This window comes from Xiphias gladius, chromosome 24, assembly GCF_016859285.1.
Source record: "Xiphias gladius isolate SHS-SW01 ecotype Sanya breed wild chromosome 24, ASM1685928v1, whole genome shotgun sequence".
NCBI classification, from domain to species: Eukaryota; Metazoa; Chordata; class Actinopteri; order Istiophoriformes; family Xiphiidae; genus Xiphias; species Xiphias gladius.
The window spans coordinates 4247678-4268973 of NC_053423.1; the positions used below are offsets into that span (position 1 = coordinate 4247678).

At 39.3% G+C, this 21296-nt stretch overlaps 1 protein-coding gene across 1 annotated transcript in view; it reads left to right on the top strand.

Moving 5' to 3' along the window:
- ptprua (protein tyrosine phosphatase receptor type Ua) overlaps positions 1-21296 on the top strand; it is a 188496-nt gene that overhangs the window by 148388 nt on the left and 18812 nt on the right. The window contains exons 18-24 of the mRNA XM_040122540.1: positions 2260-2332; positions 3953-4029; positions 10007-10043; positions 15938-16035; positions 17949-18065; positions 18472-18626; positions 20471-20606. Of these exons, the coding sequence (XP_039978474.1) occupies positions 2260-2332; positions 3953-4029; positions 10007-10043; positions 15938-16035; positions 17949-18065; positions 18472-18626; positions 20471-20606 (693 nt within the window). The remainder of the gene's footprint in view (positions 1-2259; positions 2333-3952; positions 4030-10006; positions 10044-15937; positions 16036-17948; positions 18066-18471; positions 18627-20470; positions 20607-21296) is intronic.

Below are 21296 nucleotides of genomic sequence, written 5' to 3' on the forward strand. Positions count from 1 at the left end.
CAACTGATGCAGCCCACTTATGTGGGTGGGTAAAGCTATGTGATTTTGTTTTCTCCTGGAACTGTAGTGCCCCCTCAACACTGCAAGACAGAGATATGATGTAGAGCCCGACAGACAGTGGATTATATAATTTTATGCCAAGACAGATATTGATATTTGACAGTAAAAAAAGAAAATCCTAACCGTAACCTAGAAAATTCATTTTTTAAAATAAACATTTTAGAAAGAAACCCTTAAATTTTGTCATTAAAGCTGCACTAATCAATATTTTTTGCATTAACAATCAATCAGATTACTATGTTTAATGTGATAGGTGCAACGTGTAGTGAGAAACCTACAGAAAATGATTGCCCAACTCTGCAGTTCCCATAAACTCTACAGAGCTTTTTTTGCCTCTTTTAGCTCACTGTTTCGTAACTGTTTTTGACTGCTGCAGCAGCATCTGCTCAGCACTAAACAACAGACAGACAAAGTTATCAGCTAGCTGGTGAACATCATATGTGTTTTTAAGTCTTAAAGGCCCTGAAAAACTATTTTGTCAATCAGCCTCTTACTATGAGTGATGGTGTCCAACATGAACACAGAATTTTCTGCTTATTTTATGAGAGATTTGTGTTTTTCTTTGAGCTCTTCCCACTGGTTTAAAGTGGGAGGGGCTCAGTTGGAAAAACGTGATGATGCGTACTTCCATGCACAAATGAAATCCAGTTTATGCTCGCCGCATCTGCCTTGGCCAGAATGGTTGGCGTGAAGTAGATTTTGTCAGTTTCCCATGTTGGTGACTGTCTTTCCAAAATCTGTGACTGCAGAGACTATCTGCACAACAAGCTTGCCGGCTGCACACGCGCTAGAAAAGCAAACTGGGTGCTTGTTTCGTTTATTGTATGTATAGACTGTGTTCCACATCCTTGGTCCTATTCTTGTTAAGTGGTTGCACATTCAAACAAAGGAGCTCCTGTCCTCCTGTTTTCTAGTGTGCATGTGTTGAATGTGTCCCTGTACACAGACCACTGCTTTGTAGTATGTATGGAAGGGCTTGCGCATCCGCTGTCCATGTGCAAACTGTTCCGAACTTGTCTGTGTCTTTGTCCATTTCAAAGTATAAAGAAACCTTAAGGATTTAGCATTATTTGAATGGAAATCTTATGACAGTTGGGGTTGTTTGCTTGTGTAACCAGGCCACTTTCAATCAAATCTGATCAAACAACTCTCAGTTCTGATAAAGCAGAATAGCTGAGTTTTTGTCTGTTAAACTCTTAATAGATCATAACTAAGTATGTTTTTTTCTGAACTTTGATTGGTTCATATTTTTTCATGATATTTAATGAGAAATGCTTGAAATTTGAAACCAAGTTTTTAGGGGCCTTAACTCTTGAGCATCATGAATTTAGCTTATAAGATAATAGATAAGAAATAAATCAATTAAAACTCCATGAAGGTAAGCAGGATGTTATTGTGGCTCCAGAGAATACAGGGTGCTGGACAAAAGCAGATGTGTTGAACAGGATTAGATCAGGCATTACCTGTATAGGATCCATTGGCAGATGTAATCCCCTGATCAGCTTGCTTTCTCCAGCTCGGTCAGGGTCTCGGGTGGTCCCAATTTGTACTCCCCCCTCCGCAGGAGGGATTGCTTGGCCGCAGATCAGAGACAGCCTGCCTCAGTATGAGAGCCTGGATGTGACTACAGATAGAGCAGGGAGATCAAGCTGGGATTTGAAAGTGCAACAGAATATGGCACAACTCAATCCAGTCCCATACAAGCTCATATTTATGTTTTTTTTTCTCTCCTCATGCTCTTCCTTCACTTATAGTATTGATTTAGATCCAGTGACTCATCTCGCAGCACCAGCAGATTTAGAAGATGGGTGTCATAAACAGCTGCCACAAATTTAGAAGTTTAACACTGAGGTAATATAGAGCAATGGCTTCTTCAAGCAGTGAGCCTGACACTGTGTCTAGAATGAGAATGTCTCCAGTGGGCCTCTTCCCTCTCAAGGCCACCAATATCTCTCAGTGCTGGACGTCATCTCTCAGCCTCAGTCCCTCCCCTCTACGCTGTGGCAGATACCCACTGATGACTTAGCAAGATGCTATAATAGTTAAGTTACTTAGACAACCTTACGGTAACACCTTAGAGTGCATTTGCAAAGTTGTTTCTATTGTGAGTTTCAAGATGCATCAAAGATACATCGTCCCTGTTTTTTTGTAGTGTCTCTCTTTAAAACTTAACTTGTTAACTCTAACTTTACTTTGCAGAGTTTCTTTGATGGCTGGGACGTCACAAAAAAGAAGGACAAGACCAAAGGAAGACATGATAGCTTGCTTAGCCGTAAGTGTTTGTGCATTTAGCCTACTGGGTTAAATAGCAAATTACAAGGAAGAAATGTTGATGCTGTTATTATTTGGGGCTCTGTTCCAGTCTGACTTTTATTGAAGGTTAGAGCACATCTAAATGTTATTGGCCATTTAACGACACCACTGCCTTTATCCCGTGAGCCAGCCAAAGCCACCTAATAATTATTTTTACTTCCAGTTGAATGGTTGTTAATTTTAGAAAAGACAACTTATATTGTAGTTAAGGTTTGAATAATAAAAAGTGATAGTTCATCAGTGGCTTTAATATGCTTTTTGAAACGTCTGTGATTATAGTAGGTATACTCAGTATCTTAATTTCAGTGTTCTTACAGAGTCACTGTGGAACACCATCAGAATAAATATTTACACAGTTGCGAGACACTGAAGCTTTGCCTTAAAATCCAGACTAACAAACTTCATTAAAGTGTGGTGGCAACTTTTAAAGGGCGAAACAGGTTTCATCACAGATATAGCCTAACAAAGTAGGAAACAAAAACTACTCAGCTTCCTGTCTGCATTTTTTTTTTTTTTGGTAAGAAAAAAGAATTAGTTGAATTAGATTTTGATTTGTATTTACACGTGTAATTTTATGATTGTAATAAAAAGCCATGACACTTGATGATCAGTAAAGATAAAGCAGAAGGACACTGCTCCTGAAACTATAGATTTTTGCTCACTAAAATATTTCAGTCTCAAAGTCTTTGCATTCTTTATTTATTGTATTAGTTGTGTTGTATTCATTATTATTATTATTGTGATTAGTGTTGAGCTATAAAGCATTATAAGACTAAATATTATTTAAAGTTTGTGCACTGGTAATACATAAACTTATGCTACATTAATTCTTTTGTTAGATGTATGGCAGGCGCAAAATTGTCACCATAATGTGATTTTTACTAGGTTATGATAAAATATGTCTGTATTGAACCATTGCAATACTGGGTTAGTGTAATTTGTTTATAGTAGTGTTGGGTTATTTACCCAAAGTCAAATGGGGTTGTTTTGATCCAGTGTTGAATACAACAAGCTCAGGTTTTGCCCTTAAAACTGTCATTAGTTAGTTTTACAAAAAGATGTGCATGTGACATTTAAAATTATTAAGAATATTATATGATATTATATAATAATTATTAAATAACTATGTATTTTATATTAACAGTCATTAATAAATGGTGACATGTAAGTTTAAAAAGAAAAGTAAAAGAGTTTGCAACCATATCATAGTTTGGATAAATAAGCTAACAGTAAAATAAAAAAAAATTTCACTACCTCTGGTCCAAAATAACCTTTGTTTTGAGTTGGTTTCTCCCCTTGGGTACTGGGTAAAGTTAACCCCTTTGCTGCAGCTACATTGACCCAAATGGGGTCAGTTTTGACCCAGAGACTTTTAGTGTTTGAGCAAGAGACAACCAGATATCAAAAATCATTTTAATGCCAGAGCAAGCCAGAATTATCCTTCAAGTTGATGAAGAGATCCACATTCTCACCTTTAATACATTCAAATTAGGTGAGAGGGATGCTCTGGTATTTGTTTTTTCATCAATAAAAACTAATGCATTGACTGATAAATAAAACTTGTTTTTATGCATTTCAGATGATCGCCATCGGGTCAAACTCCACTCTTTGCTTGCAGACCCCAGTTCTGACTATGTCAATGCCAACTACATAGACGTAAGTCACCTGCAATCGTTCACTTCCTGCTCCTTCATCTCTGTCTTTGCTGATCCCAAAGCTTTAAGTGCTTGTATTAATCGTCTTTTATTGTTGTGGTTGACCCAGTGCTTGACTCCACGTGCTATCTCTCTGTCACTCAGACTGAACTGCGATTTAGTAACTACACCCACAACATAGGATTATATCTATGCATGGAGCACATGCAGGTTTTGAGGTGAGATTTTAATCGCAGCAACTCGAGAGATCCTACAAGAGCTCATAAGCTCGGAGCACCAGGCCTCATGACTCACCCAGATGCTTTAGTAGGGCGACATTGCACAGCAATTGGACACACTATAACACAGTCGATCCTTTCATCTTTCATCTCACCTACAGTTCGGCTCGAATGAGTGTCTTAGGGAGCCTCTCCAATCCCAGCAGCAGTTCGCGCTGCTGCCAGATCCTATCATGCCAGCTTTGCATTAGATTGACCAACACTATGTAAAGTAAAGCCACTTTTTCCTTCAGTACAGGTCAGGCTGTGATCTCTCCTGCTGACTCATAATGGAAGGGGTTACCTGAAGGTGACTCTGAGAAGCTCTCAACAGTCTTGCATCTGTTTTTGGTTCAGCCCACTGAAGTACTCATCTCAGGGTTTAACATGAGTTGTTGTTCTCCTAATTCTGTATTACATTCTTTGTGTCTGCTATTGTTTGCTGAACAAAAGGAAATGATTGGACAGAGGGGGCTAGATCAGCAGTGGATGCCTGACTCAGTGTATGTGGGTGGCATCAGTTAAAGCAGAATGTCAAAGCTCACAATGTTGTGCGTGGCCACTTTATCCCCTATAGTGCTCTGTGAGGGCTCCATTATGAACGCTCCAAGGACCTTTGTGTCATTAACTGTGCCATCTACAGCACTGCTTGCATGTCATGCCAAGAACCCTCACAACACTGCAGTGAAATGATTCCAGATGATTCATGGATGAGTCCAGGGTTGGAATAAATGGAACACTGCTTTTTTTAAAGGTTAAACTGAAAAGTTCTACCGCCTTCTCCTCTCATTCGCATGCAGGTTTAGATCATTTTTCTTTTGCATGGGTAGTAAGACATGACATTTTATGTCAAATCTTTAGATGTTCCTTTTGTTGCCATCTATTGCTGACAGATGTAACATATAAGTGACACCATCCCCACTCAGTTCTTAAAGGATTTTGCATTTGCTGTTCTAAACGCCCACCACCAGGGATTCTTTTCTTACTCTGGTGCTTGGAAAGTGATGCATGTTGCACTTGTGTTGGTAGCAGCACTAATTTGTTTGGGGTAAGACAAAATGAGAATAGGGATGGGAAGTAATGGTTGCCATGGCTGAGCAGACAAATCAAAAAGCTTAATTTCTTTGAATGACCAACAAATTCAGCTTTAGCTTAAAACTCAATATGCTATTTGTACTGTATATATGTCTGTCTTTTTGTGTCGTCTGAGGAATGCAGGTTTAGCCAGTTTATTCCTCCATGTCACCGTAAAGAAGAATTCTGATTTCATACAATTTAGTTCAGACCACTCTCAACCACTTAATTAAGTAGTTTTGGGCATCTTCCCTGTCAGTAGTAATAATACTGTACTCACCAAGTTAATGTCTGTGATTTTGGAACACTGCAAATTCGCTAAAGGTTAGCCAAACTTCTTTGGTTAGGATAGGGAAGAATTTTGTTTATGGCAAATAAGCTGGGGTTAAAATATGGTCAAGGAAAGATTGTGATTATGGTTAGTAAAAAGGTGAACATTAAAGCCATTGGACATGAATCTGGTCACCTGCATTAAAATCTGACATGCTACACACCCATCCACTCCCCAACCACCACACCTTACTTTCTGCCTTTCTACATAAAGTTCACACTACTTCATGCATTGGCACTGAATGTTGGCATTAGATGTAAATTCTGAGGTGCACAATCATCCAGTATGGATATAATTCCAAGGGATAGTGGGCTGGTCAGCTGCTGCAGAACACACTGAACATACAACATATACCTTGAGCAATTAATAGAATACATTAAATTAAATTATGCATTTCCTTAGGCATTTTCCCTACACATGCCATGCTTTCATTACTTACTTAAGTGTCATCTATGTTTTTAAAATGAAGGAAAACAATATGTTATCACTCAGAACAAAACCTACCTCAGTACTCTTTTGTCTCTCTCCCTCTTTACTTCAAACAGTCTAAATAAAGATGTCATATGGTGAAGGTGAGTGGGTTCGGAGGAAATAAGTGCCAGAGGAAAGACTGTGGTTACTATAAAGTTGGCCTTTATAGTAGAAATATGTGAATTTGAGGCTTCTGAACATTATTCTCTCCACAGGTCATCAGAGCAAACTTTCTAACCATTTCATTACCCTCTTTTCTTGGTGTTTAATCACAATAACTAGCTCTTGTTTCCTCTCCTACTTTCCTTCTTTGTCTCTCTTCTCTTCTTTCCGCCCTTTTTTCAAACTTTTGGCATCTCTTAGATTCGGATAAACAGGGAAGTAAGTACCTTGCTTCTCATCTCTTTTCATCTCTTCTCACTTTTCATGCTGCCCCCTCTCGCTGTCCCTGCCATCCCTCCATGGCTTCCCTGCAACAGAAGCTCTTCCTTCCCTCCTCCACTCTGAGCTGCTGAGCCTTTCTGCCTTTAGCCATCACTTTGTCCCCTTGGTATTTCCCCTGAAAACTGACTGCAGCCATCTCTCTGTCCTCTTTCATCCATAGTCAGATGCTCACCCGGAGGTCTTGCTTAACTTCAGGCTGTCCTATACAAGGCTGAAAGTATGCCGCAGAGAAGATGAGGTCAGACCATAGCCAGCATACGCACCGTGACCCAGCAGGCATTGTAAATATATTCAGTGACAGTGAAATGGGAAAAAACTTACAAAAGACAGTGCATGTAAGTTCAGGGATTATTTTAAAGATAGCTTACTGAGGTTCTACTTAATATCACTCTCCGTGTCAGTACAGGAGGTACAACAGTGCTAGGGTCCATACCTATCAAGAATCTCAGAGAAGAGTAATTGCCCAGTCACACCATAAAGTGGAACTGCAAAATTCTTTGACTTGTCCTTGTGTAATAGGTGTATTGCTGAAGGTTTGGTGACTTGGTGACTTGGTGACTAATTGCAAGTCTAGACTGCGATGTATTGTGGCTGACTAGCTAACCAGTAACACGCTAGCTAGCTAGTAACATTCAGGCAAAAGCCAGCCATAAAAGTGAGCAAAGCTAGCTGACTTAAATGTCATTTTGCAAGTTAGAATACTTGTTAACTGTCAGTTAACTGTCACTGGTTGAGAGTTTATTTCAGAGAGGTATTTGTAACATTACCCCCTGTCTAATAACTGCAAACCATCACTGTATTGTGTCGCAGTTTAAACTCTACGGGAGCAGGGTTATATAAATTTAAATTGTGCAACACAGCCAATACACAGCTGTGGCTCTCTGTTGGTCAGCACTGTTAAGATGGTTTTAACTTGGTAGCACAAATTTGCATATCAGTGTTCACCAAAGTTAAACCATACATGAAAGCTCTGCGTGGATTTACTTTGCCACAATGAGTGAATGCATTGATTGTGGGGGTCCACTGAAATACACTGCTTTTGGTTTGAAATTTTGCTTCATAAATACAGGTGGAAACAGGTCCTGAGTGGCACAGAGTAGGAAATCAGTTCTAAATGGCCTGAAAGTTAGTTATACACATTTGGCTTTATTTTTATGATTAAAGTAACAAATAATACATGTTTTCGAACTAGGAAACTCATCATATCTCCACTTATGTTTATGAAAGCTGCATCACTACCCTGCTCTGAGCCCAAGGAGTGCCAGCAGGTGGAACATATAGAATAGATTTAGACATGCCAACAGCTGTGAACATAGGCTACTGAAAGTAAAAGTCTTAATCTAAAATAACAAAACGGAAAATAAGAGATATTGAGTGGATAAAAACATTTTGTGACAGCTTTTTCCTGGGATGTACAGTAATTGCTTTACACAAGTAACTCCACAGGAAATGAGTTCTTGCAATTTTTTGGCAACAAGGAAATGTGGCTTCGACAGTGATAATTTGGGTCCCTTGGAATTTTAGTTACAATGTCAGGCATGTTAAAAAAAAACAACTATAGTTTGTAACTTTTTTCATATTTGGCAAAATATGTTTTTAGCCTTTACTTGTGCTTAATTAGCTTGTTGCACAACCACAAGCGATGATACTTTCTGTGTATTACTAGCTTTTCCTCTTGATTTCAAATGCAGGCTGTAAGTCATATGAATTTGTTGATCTCACACTTTTAACTAGAACAAAAAGCTACAAAAAAGCTCTAGGTTTAGCAAAACCCTGATGTCACTTATTCTCAAAGGAACTCCTCAGAACTCCCTCTAATGCCTCCCGGTATTCCCAGGGGGGACGGTTTTAATCACTTAAAGTTTCAGCAGGATTGCTACAAGTGACTCTGAGATGCATGATAAATATGAGATCGTTTACTTGCATACGCCAAAGTCAGATTTTCACTAACTCGTCACAGGTTGTGCTTAGAGTGAGCCAAATTTGTCAAGGCATAACAAACTGAAAGTTGTTTTGATGTCTTTTTGATAGAATTGATAAGCTTTCCACGTCTCAAATCACTCTGCATGTTTTATTTTTTTCCTTTCCAATCCATTGTGAATTCACATTGCTTGATGTTTTTCTGCTTGCCTGCTGTTGGAAAGTGCAGTTGCCAAGGTGACAGACAGGAAACTGGTTGGCCCAGTGGAACTCAGCAACAGAGGCTCATGGGAGTGAGGGTCGTTGCATTCTTTCATTGTGATGGCCATCCATCTCAACTTCCCTCTGTGGCATGAAAGTTATGAGTGTCATTTATGTGGCTGTCTGGCTGAATAGTGCATACACCGATCAGCCACAACATTAAAACCAGTTACCAGCTTTAATATTGTGGCTCGTATGGTTTCTATATATACAGTCAATATATGTACTCTATATATACTGTATATATTTAGAAATACACACTTCAGCCAAAACATATACAGGTAACTTGTTTTAATGTTGTGGCTGATCGGTGTATGTGTACAGTAGTGTGAGTGTGTGTGTGTGTGTGTGTGTGTGTGTGTGTGTGTGTGTGCGTGCTTGTGTGTGTGCCTGTGTGTTTGCGGGGGGGTGGATGGGGGCAGAACACACAGTGTACATTATTTGTACAAATGTTTACTGTATACAGCAGTTGGAATCACTTTACCCATGGGTGATGAGAGGGCACACTAATCTTAATGCAAGGGATCTATCTTGCTTGGCTGCTTTGCAGTCAGCACAGAGGGTTTGAGTGGTGGAGGCCGGGACGCCACTAAAAGCGTTCCAGACTGTGCACACTGTGTCATAACTGCACTAATGCCAAGCTGAGCAGAAAGGAGACAGCCAGATCAGTCAGTGTCACTCAGGTAGAATTACTCCCAGAGCTGAAGATCCCTCACTTGTCAATCTACTTTTGATCAGCAGCCCTGGCTGCATGCAGAGCCGGGCCATCTTTGAAATGCAGCTCCCTCTCTCTTCATGTGAGGACGTGGTTCAGGGACAGACGGAGAAAAACCTGAATTAATGCCACTTCTCTATGCATTACAATTGAAGTGACTCGGAGCCCAAACAGTCCAAAGAGTATGGTCGGTCAAACATGCTAATGTTTTTTAAGCAGAGCACCATCAGCCACTAGCACAGCGCAGATTAGTTTCACGGCTGCTGAAATATCTTCAGTCAAAAGCAGAGCAGAAATTTAGCAGAGCGCTGACATCAAACCCAGCTCTGAGATGAATAAGAGATGACTTGATGCTGAAAATGGAGAAAGAGAATGGATGGGAGGGGTGAAATGAGAGTTAGAGGTCCCTGAGTCTCACTTCATCATGTGCTCTTGTAATTATTAATTCTTTCCCATCTTTTTCTTTCTTTTCTCCACTGTCTTTTTCACTCTCTGTGTCACACAGGGTTACCAGCGATCAAACCACTTCATCGCCACTCAAGGTGAGTGTAATATACCCAGCAGCAGTGTTTGACTGCTAATATTTAAGCTTGTTTGTGGTGTTCTGTACATAGCAGCCCAACTGACAATATTAAAATGAGTTCACTGAATTATTAATGTGTAAATAAGAAGGAGTCTGTGTTGCATCATGCTCACATCTGGTTTCCACTGTAGAACTTCACTTTCCTCCGTCTGTGAGACACACTCCCATAACAATCGACTGTAACTGTCAGTCAATCTGCACTGTAACACTACTGAGTGTCACTCTCTGTGAAGTTCTGCTTTTGTGTCTCTCCTCCCCACCATCTGCATGTGTGGTACACGATCTCGCTGATGTTGGTTTGATACACACTATATAGGCTGCATTCCCCAGGTAGCACACATACATTCACACAGAGAGAGGTAGAGACAGACAGAAAGAAGGAGAGAAAGAGACTGAAAGAGAAAGAGACATTCTCTTTATTCTATCCTGGCTCTGATCCTATTTATTCAGGGAATATGTTTTTCACTTCCATAATTCCCCTCTGATTTCTTTCCATCCTTCACTTTGGTCTGGGTTCTACCACTTCACAAAAGTAACCTCCAAAAATTTCTCTCTCTCTTTTTCACATTTTGCTCACAAAGTCTTTCTGCAGACAAGAGTGCAGGCAGAGGTGGAAAGAGTGCCACAATCAAAAAAAATGTTGAGGTTGCTTTGATTCAGAGAATAGAATTGTGCTGATTTTTAATTTCAAAAACAAACAAAAAACAATGCTAATTTTACATATTTACTAGTTAACTAACTAAAGTAGTGCCTTAAATGCCTAAATGTGTGCATTTTCAGTAAGTTGGATTTTATTCTGTTATAGAATATACATATACATATATTACCATACATAACATGGAAGCGATTCGCAAACACACAGAGTGGACAGTATGGTTATATGTACATACGCACAAAATTGAAAAACACCATGATGTTTTGCATTAAACTAGAACAAAAAAAGTTACTACACTATATATACATTTTTTTTCCTGGCTTGTCATAGTTAAGGGCAACAATGGATACTGCTTTTACTTATGCTCCTCTACAGAGTTAAATGAAAGTCGTGACGTACTTGTAATTTTGGTTGCAACAGATACTGCACGCTATTACAGATTGAGTATAATATAGTACAGTTCACATATTAAATAAATTAAAGATTTTACATGTGGTTTGGAAAACTCTTACAGATTCTGAAAGTCTAGTGTTGTCTTTTAAGTTTCAAATCACATCATATTAGCAAACCAAAAAAAATCTTATCAGTTTTTGAATTTTTATATTTTGGATGTTCATTACCATAATGCACAGTACCTTTGCTGGTCTCTGATGGCTGGCTATTTAAACATTAATGCTCCTGCCTTGCTGCTAATAACCCTGTTAACAATATTAATATGTTGTAAAGATTTTTTAATGTTGTATACATAAATGGTTATGGTTTTTGTAATCATAACGTATATGCTTTTACATATATATGTCAGCAAGCCTGTTATTGCGTTAAAGGGCCTGGGTAATGGAAGTTCCGTGCACAGTCATTTGATTATATTTTTACCATGCCATCATTTTCTTACATTGATCATTAAGAACATATTTTTTTCTATTTTGTGAAGGATGCAATTTAAATAGCAAATACATTGCTCCTTTCAAGAGTGACTTAGAGGGAAAGTCATTAGTACTTTTTAAGGGTTGCATCTTATTTTCGTAGTTTTGGCCACCATCCCTATCGGTTAGGATACGATTGTGAAAGCTAGTGAAATCACCACGTTTCCAGCATCCCTGCACAGCATCTACAGAGAAGGTGTAGTGTGAGCGGCACATTAGCAGAGCAGCAGCTTCTGTCTTACCTCTTGGTCAGGCTGTGTTCCAGCACAATATTAAGTGTAGGTCACCTGCATTTTGGTAGCACACAAAGCTCAACATACTGTTATCACTGCAGTTATGCCCATAAAATGGAAGAAAAAAGACTTCAAAGGTAAAAATAGGCTTTGTGTCACGTTAAAAGCATAGACTGTCTGTTCCGTCAGACGTGTGAGAAAGACAACTGAAACGGGTCATATGTAGACACATTGTCGCAGTATGCGCGCATAAGCACAAAGTCTTTTTTTCTCTCATTTTACATTTGCAACTACATTGATTGTGGCTTGGGCTCTGAGAGCTGCCAAAACACAGGTCACCTACACTCAATACTGTGCCTGAACATATCCTTTGTACTGGACTGAAGCTGCTGCTTTTGCAGCATGAGCTGTGTAGACATTGCAACCCTGTTTCTATGGGTCAGCACCAAATGTGATTCCCAATATGATATGTACATTCTGATAACTATACTTACACTAGTTCAGAGTGCTCCTATAGTGACTCACCCTCGTACCAATAGTCATAACAGCCTCAGTTCTTTGTAACATGGATTCCATAAGATTTTGGAAACATTCCTTTGACATTCTGGAGTATGTTGACATGATTGCATCACATCATTTCTGCAGTTTTGTCAGCTGCACATTTGTGCTGCCAATCTCCCGTCCTATCACATCCCAAAGGTGTTCTACTGAATTCAGATCTGGTGACTGGGAAGGCCACTGTAGTACACTGACCTCATTGTCATGTTCATGAAACCAGTTTGAGACGTGTTTTGCTTTGTGTCATGGTGCATTATCATTCTGGAAGTAACCAGTAGAAGCCATTACACCATTACACCATCACCATCAACAGACTGGACGGTTGATACAAGACCAGGCCATGGATTCGTGCTGTTGACATCAAATTCTGACCGTAATATCTGCCGCCTCAGCAGAAATCTGGATTGATTAGACCAGGCTACATTTTTCCAGCCTTCAACTGTTCAGTTTTGGTGCACCTGCCGCTGCAGCCTCAGATTTCTGTTCTTGGCAGACAGGATTGGAACCAGTCTCTCCATTCGCCTCTGAACTCTTTTTTATCAAGAAAGTGTTTCCATCTGCAGAACTTTTTCACGACATTCTGAGTAAACTCTAGAGACTCTCTGTGTGAAAATCCCAAAAGATCAGCAGTTTCAGAAATACTCAAACCAGCTCGTCTTGGCACCAACATCCCACAGTCAAAGTCACTGAGATCGCATTTTTCCACCATTGTGATGTTTGATGTGGACATTAAATTCATATTGAAGCTCTTGGCCTGTATTAACATAATTTTATGCATTGCACTGCTGCTAGATGATTGGCTCATTGGATATTTGCATGAATAAGCAGGTATATTGGTGTTCCTAATAAAGTGCTTGGTGAGTGTATATTGTGTGTTACTGGGACATTTTCTCCACCTTACTATTCCTTACATCCCTCCACGACCTGGCTGTGAAATGTGTAATGTTGTTGTGCCTTTAAATTCAGGCCCTCAACCACCAAATGTTATCTTTAAGCTCAAACTTAAACAAAAAAAGTACTTTCATATGGTTTTATTAGCACTCTGCGAGAGACTATGAGAGGTACCTGCAGTGCATTTTGTGTGGAGAAAGTGGAAGGAGATGTTAGGTGCTGTTTTCTTCAGAGCTATTTTTATTCTCACAAAGAAGTGTATGTTTTCTCTGGTAGTTGGTTGGTTAGCAAACGCAGTCACAAAGACATAATTCTAAAAAATGTAACACAAGATTTGGGACATCTTAGATAATTTACTGAATTTCTCTATATTTTAGAATTGAATAATGTTTCTGTTTATTGATTTTAGGCTAATGCAGGTATTATGATGGTAATTATGTATTCATGAGCTTTGGTTTTTGGGACACAATGAATCAGTTTCCTGTCCAAAGATTTAAAAAAAACAAAACACTGCACTACATACACTGCATCCTTAAAGTTATCACCTGACCCTCAGACTCTGCATATATTGAGCAACATTCAGCCTATACAGGCAGCCAGCCCTCACTGGTCAGCTGTCGTGGCAGGGCAGGTTGAGGTTGATTTGTTGTATCTAAGATGAGTCCCGAGGCAGCCTAGCCTCTGCAGCAGGTAGCAGGTGCTTCGGGCTAACTCTCTATTATGTCCATAGCTGAGGGAGTGGGAGGAGGTGGGTGAGGGGGAGGTGGACAGGGAGGAGAAATGCCAAGCGCACTCTTAAAGCTCGAATCCAAAGCGGCAGCTTGGTGTGCTATGCATACAGATTCTTCCAGCTGCTGGGATCACACATCATCCATCTCTTAACTGACTGCTATGTCCCTCTGGCAATGCATTAGTGGGCTTCACCTGCCGCTGCTGAAAAATTAACATCTCATATCACTAATACACATAGAATCCGGCACAGCAATTGCTAAGAGGGGACGGAGCTGTGAATAACCCTGTGAAGTGTCACAGGGTTATTCACAGGGAAAACAGTGGTTAAAGTAGCTACCCATGTGTACATATTAAGACGCACACAGGCTGGTACTGGCTGGAGACAAAAAGCCTCTATAGGCCTATGTGTTGCCCTTATCCAGGATTATTTCAAAAATCCAATGCTTTCTGTCTCAGTCAGATTCTGAAACGTTTGTCCATGCCTTCGTCATCATCTTGGTGGATTACAGTAATGCCCCTGTTGCTAGCCTTCCTGTAAAACTTTCGTAGCCAGGACCAAAAAATTCAATTATATTTCTCTGATTCCTCAATCTCCACTGGTTAAGCGTTTATCACGGGTGTGACTTTGAAGGACAAGGCTGGTGTTACTCTTTACTTTTCTGATTGACAGCAAATCCCATGAAAAGTATGAGTACTTGATAAAATTTTACAGCCAGAGGCAGCTAGGAGATCACAGGGAGCAGGAAACCCATGCTTGAATTTGTTTTTCGTCCAGGCTTCACTTGAAGTGTTTGAAAGGTGGAGGAAATATTAGCAGGACAGAAGTGTAATTGTCATGCTGTCAGCCTAATGAAGGGTGCGATGTGACAGTTTTAATCTGGGCAGTATAAAAACAGCTGGGCACAGTAGTTTTTAGCAAATGTTGCCCAAACAGGAGTAAACAGCGCATTTGTTGGGGACTATTTTCAGCTACAGATTAATCCACAATTGGTGTTTTGGCAGAAGAAAGTTTTATGTAGGATTGAGTCTTAATAAACTACAGTGTTGGTGTTCATGGTAATGGAGGAACATGTCACCCAGTGCAACAGTCTGGCTCAAGAATAAGAATAAGCAACACTTCTTAGACAGATACATTCATTGTTGGTTTTGGTAATATACAAATACAAATAGAGAAAATATATAGAATATGCCTGACCTTATGATGTTTATATTTAAACTTTTCCTTGAAACCAGAAATAAATCAATTATTAAAAACAGACAGAAAAAAAATATAGTGAAGAGTAAAAAGATATAATACTCTGCCAGCACACAAAGGGATGATAAGGTGCAACCTGCTTTTAAAAGTCATCTTGGTCTGTTACAGGAGACAAGATAATATTCCTATTAAACAAACTGCATGGGTAGAAATTAATACACACCTTTTCACTAAAAGAGCTGTAGTGTGTTTGGCAGAGGAGGCAGCATGAAGGCGGAACTTGTGATATTATCAACACCACAGTGTAATGAAATCAATGAAAGTGTCATCTTCTTCAGGGGGCTGTGACTTGTGTCAGCCATGGGTGCCTGGGAAAGGCAATACATGAGCTTGTTTGCACAATGGCTCAGGATTTGTGGGTGTATTGAAATGACATTTCACTGTAGTATTAGGAGAACACAGAGCGGGCAATAGTTCATGAATGACACATTGTTACTCTATTCCCTGGCATGGATTACACAACACCTCTACATTGATGGTTATTGCTGCTATTTTTTTCTGACTTATGGTTTATCCCTCCACCCTCCTTATCCTCCTCTCTTTCTCTTCCTCCACCTTCTCTCCTTGCTTTTTTTCTCCCTCTTCTCTATATCCCCTCCTCCGCAGGCCCCAAGCAGGAGATGATCTACGACTTCTGGCGGATGGTTTGGCAGGAGAACTGCTTCAGTATTGTCATGATCACCAAGCTGGTGGAGGTGGGCAGGGTAGGTTTCTCTTCTCTTTGTCCTGTGACCTCTCCAGCCCCTGTGAAGATGGATGGAGGGAATGTATTTCTGTAGCTTCCTTTACCATTTACTACACAGTATATCAGAAGAGTTGCTGTACACTGTGTTGTGGGAGGAAATGGCTGCCGCCGTCTGATCATGAGTGATCACCTTTTGCATTGGTGGATTTTCCCCAAGGTCAAAGCTTTGATATATGTGGAGGCCCATGGAGGAACTATATAGCTCATTTTCTATTAGCTTTTCCTGCCAGTGTTGCATACAATAGTCAAAATATGTATTACTAGAGTCTTATGTGCCAAAAATACATTTATAAAATGTAATCAATGAAGATACCAGAAGTGTTATAGTATTGACCATAAAGGTACTTACTATTTATGTGACAAATTACAGGGGAAGTCCAACAATTTTACACATCAGGTTAAGTTTACACATCATATAGAGTACTACTATGTTTGTGAAAACAGCTTGTGGCTTTAGACAGGGTTGCACCAGCTATGTATAAAACAATCAAAGAGTTTGTGTGTGCAATCCTTCCTAATTTCGAAGTAACTGCTAGCTAGATTCAAAGTAGTGATTTACTAAATCAAGTTGGTCCATTAAAACCTAAGGAATGTTTAAGCTAGTAAAGATTTTAGTGATGTGAAACATCTGAAGCGTCACCCAACCAAAGCAGTCAACTATGTAGACAGGAAGTCACTGTATCACAAGCTGTAGTATAACAGCCAAAAATAACCATTTGAGGGTGCCAAGCAATATAGCCCACAAAAAATTCTTAAGTCTTTTGTAATTTACTCTGTTTTATATGTGCATACATGGAGAAATATCTGTATTTCAGATGTAGTAGTTTTCATGTAGTTTAGAATGAGTGAGAAATACCCAATCATGCTAACCTTCCTGATATTATTAGGTCAATATTGGCATATGTTTTGTAATTTCAGGTATATCGTCTAATTTTTAAAAAATGTGAGTTGAAGTCTTCCCAGTTTACATAATTATTAAACAGCATTTTATCAAATGTCAGGTCAGATGTATTCCAGATTTTACTCTTCATTATAAAAATAAGGAGATAACGATATCTCTGCCTCTGTTACAGTGATTTTTACCATTTTATTTTTGAATTTATCTCTTGTGAGTACCCTAAATTGCTAGAGTAACCATTAACCAGATTTCTGCAACCAAAAGCTTTAGTTTTAGAGCTGTTTTCATTCTAAAAACAGCTGATAAACAAAATGCAAAATGTAATCTCATTTTACGAATCTGGAATAACAGACAAGCGGCACAGCCAAGGTCACAAATTAACAGAGACACAGGGAAAATAGGAAAATAGGAAATGTAAAAATACCCCATGTAATTAGGAGTGACCTTTTAGCATTTCACCCTTTCACACGACAGTGCAACTATCATCCCCCACAGCCATTGTATAGTCTTTCTCAGGCTTTATAAGTGAGAAAAATATATTTTTTTTGGATCAGAAAATTAGTCTGCAGCCTGAAGCAGTAGAAAGTTTTGACACCATGTAGCCAGCGGTAGAAGAAAATGTCTACAAAACTAACTGCACCAACAGAAAAATAAAATAGCCATTCTCTCAGGGTTGGAGGGCCTACTGGTTGTGGATAGAGAGGGAAAATAACACCATCACCTAAGTTCTATTTCCAAGAGTGGGAAATGCCCTTTGAAATCATATCAAAACACATCTCATCTTACCTGGTGTCAACACTTTCATGTCTCAGATCTGATGGTAAGATGATTGGAACAACTGTAGTAAAGTCCAAATATTTTGCAAAGGTCACAACAGGATTAGAGCATTGCAATTTGTCTGCTTACTGTTGAGATAAATCCGCTGTATATGTTTGTGAACCTTTCTAAACTTTAGCTTTTTGTTGTTTTTCCAGATGAAGTGCTGTAAGTATTGGCCTGATGACACTGAGCTCTATGGTGACATTAAGATAACACTACTGAAGACAGAAACACTGGCAGAATACACCGTGCGCACTTTCGCCATGGAGAGGGTGAGTCACACTCTCCTATTATTTTTATCTCAACTGTCTTAGTACAGCCTGTATCTCATGTATAATCACCGATACAGTTGGCAGTTTATTAGGTACACCTAGCTGAAACTGATGCAGTCTAATACAAAAATCCTTCAATAGCTTCTACCTTCAGAGAGGTGTTGATTTAACTTTATGGTTTCTCTGGATGCTGCAGTTTATGTGGCTGTTGAATTGCACTGCGTTATATGCACAGGTGTTTTATATTATTTTGCCCGACCCATTTATATCAATGAGGGTAGACTAAATAACAGAAACACTTTTATGTATAATGTAAAAACATAATGTACAAACTACATCCTCCTCTAAGCATTTATGTTCTTATAATAATAGCACCTCATTAAATCTGCCCAATTGTTTCTTTTAGAGAGGTTACCCTGCCAAACATGAGGTGTGCCAGTTCCACTTCACCTCCTGGCCTGAGCATGGCGTGCCGTACCACGCCACTGGCCTGCTGGCTTTCCTGCGCCGGGTCAAAGCCTCAACACCTCCTGATGCTGGGCCTGTGGTTGTCCATTGCAGGTAACTCATCACCTTCCATCCCGGTAATGAGCGGTACACCTAAGAAATATAATGATTTAAAAATAATTCTAGCCTCAGTTATTCTTTATCTCTTTAATATCATGTTTCTCTAACGTTCAACACATTCCATCACACTTAATTTACCCTGTTAATTTCTACTTCAGTTTGTGTTTGCCACATTTCCCGAAATAACTCTCAGCTTCATGGTGTTGTATATGCGTAGGTGGAGAGCAGAATATTGATAAAAACAAAAAAAGTCTGTTTAACAGGATGTTGTATTTCATACCTACCAGCAAGAAATTCATGTAGACGTAGAAAGTTGCCTTTTTGACGGTCAATGGTACTGTCTGCCTTTACAGTAAAGGACTTTTATTTTCTGTAGTGACTGTGGATATTGAGGTTAAACCTACAAAAGAAGCCTTTGCCCACAGATTTAATTTCCATGGACAGCTTTCTCACCAACAACAAACAAACGTTTCTAACCGGGCAATCATACCAGAGTTCATTTTAACTGAACCAAAATGGTTGGATGTGGAAACATCCTGTAGGTGAGGTGTGAAAGTCCCCCTACTAACTTTTTATTTCACCAGCATATCAGAAATTTGCTTAAATGGGCTATATGTAAGTTTTTGCCATTGCTACATAGCCAACATTAGCGTTTGTCAGCAGTTTACTTATCATTCTAGAAGAAACATTGGGAGTTTAGCATCAAACTTCATTTTCTTTACTTGCCGAGAGCTGTCTCCAGAGGTGGAAAGCAACACCAATATTGACTCTTGTTTGCTTGCATTACTATCACTTCTTTTCTTCTACTGAAGTTAGCATGCTAACCAGCTATCCCATCTCGTAACACCACTTTGTAATAGTGAATAACTGTAGAGTCCAGTTCTAACATCTTGTCTTGTAAACTCAATGATGGCTGAAGCTCCTGGTAAGTAAACAGCTGTTAATGCTAACATTAATGCTAACGTAACTACTTAACGCTAAGTAGTGATAGCAAAAACTTACATACAGTACCTTTAAAACATGCACAACATCTAATGGAAGCACAGCTTTTGATTTTGAGAGTATGTCAAAATGTAAACTATAGAAAATATGTCTACCGTTCTTGTGTGTAGCTAGATTCCTTACAGTTCATTAGTCACCCACGTAATTTATTTTTGTATGTTCTACCTTTCATATCCTGACTTCATTGTGCATGACCTGCCACAAAGTCAACCAATAAATTAATATTGTGCTGCATATAAACACCTGTCAGAAATACCAGAATTGTAAGTCAAGCAAGCATGAACATGGGAGAATATTATAGGGGCACTTGTGATTTTCAGCAATCATCAAGATGTTTTAAACCAGTCTGCCACTGTATCTGATTGCTTATTTAATATTATTGATGTACTGCAGGGAGATTTTTTTTTCCTTTTGTTGAAAAAACAATTAAAAAACTATGAAGACTGATGTGTACCTGAGGCATAAAGCTTCCCAGTGCAGGCACCCAGATGGGCTTTCAACTAACAAAACCTTACCAGAAGAATACCGAGGCATCCACAGACACCCACACCTACCTATAGACGTGCAAGGAATAGGGCAGTATACAGGGCATTTTAAAATGTCTTTGCACTCTCCAACCAAAAGGTTTTTAACTTTCGAATTTGAACTCAGATTTTTATGCTGCCAGAACACAATGGTCAAAGTATTCCCTTTATTTCTTTCCAGAACAAAGCCCCTTATTATACTTGACTTTGGTCAGAGTATCTTGATCATAACTAAAGGCTCCCTGCTGAGACTTTTTCATTTCAGTGATGTGTTCAGGCTTGTCGATCCCTCTCCTGTCTCCTTTGCACCAGTATGGGGGCAGGCAGGACCGGCTGCTACATTGTGCTGGATGTCATGCTGGATATGGCTGAGTGTGAAGGAGTGGTGGACATCTACAACTGTGTCAAGACCCTCTGCTCACGACGCATCAACATGATCCAAACTGAAGTGAGTGGGAGGGCAGCAGTGTGGTTAGAGAGGCCATGCTGAACTTCTAACCAGAAACTCACAGGTTTAATCTTCACAATATGACGCTACTGGTAGTACACATTTTTATCACTTTTCTATTTGGCCATGTCATATGTGAATTTACTAGAATTTTATTCTTTTCAGACTTGAAAAAATAGCATTTCTACAACCAACAGTGGTGGAGGAAGTGGTCAAATACATTAAAGTAAAAATATCGATATCAGAATGTAAAAATACTCCATTACTTTTGTCTTTGTTTTAATCTACTTCAGTTCCTGAGAAAAATATCTGGCTCGGTAGCATACCAAGTGGGCATATCAAAGCTTTTTTGACAAAAACATTTGCATGCTTCACTTCACAAACAAGATTGATAAGAGCAGAGTTTGTGGCCAGAAAACCAAAACAATGAACTAAAAGGATAGCAGCCTTTAGCAGCTGTCACTAACTTTGTCTGTCCACCATATGGCTCTGGGCAGGTAGCATGCTGTGTGTTCAACAGAGCTTTCCTACTGCCCTTCACCGCTGTAAAATCAAAACAAAGACGTGAAAGAGGTTAAAACTATCGGTGTCGAGTTGGGTGATATTACTCTTTAGGTTCGTCCCCTATAAGTGACAACTTTTGCATTGCACATACTCATGTGATTCATTGTTCATATAAAAAAAAGTAAT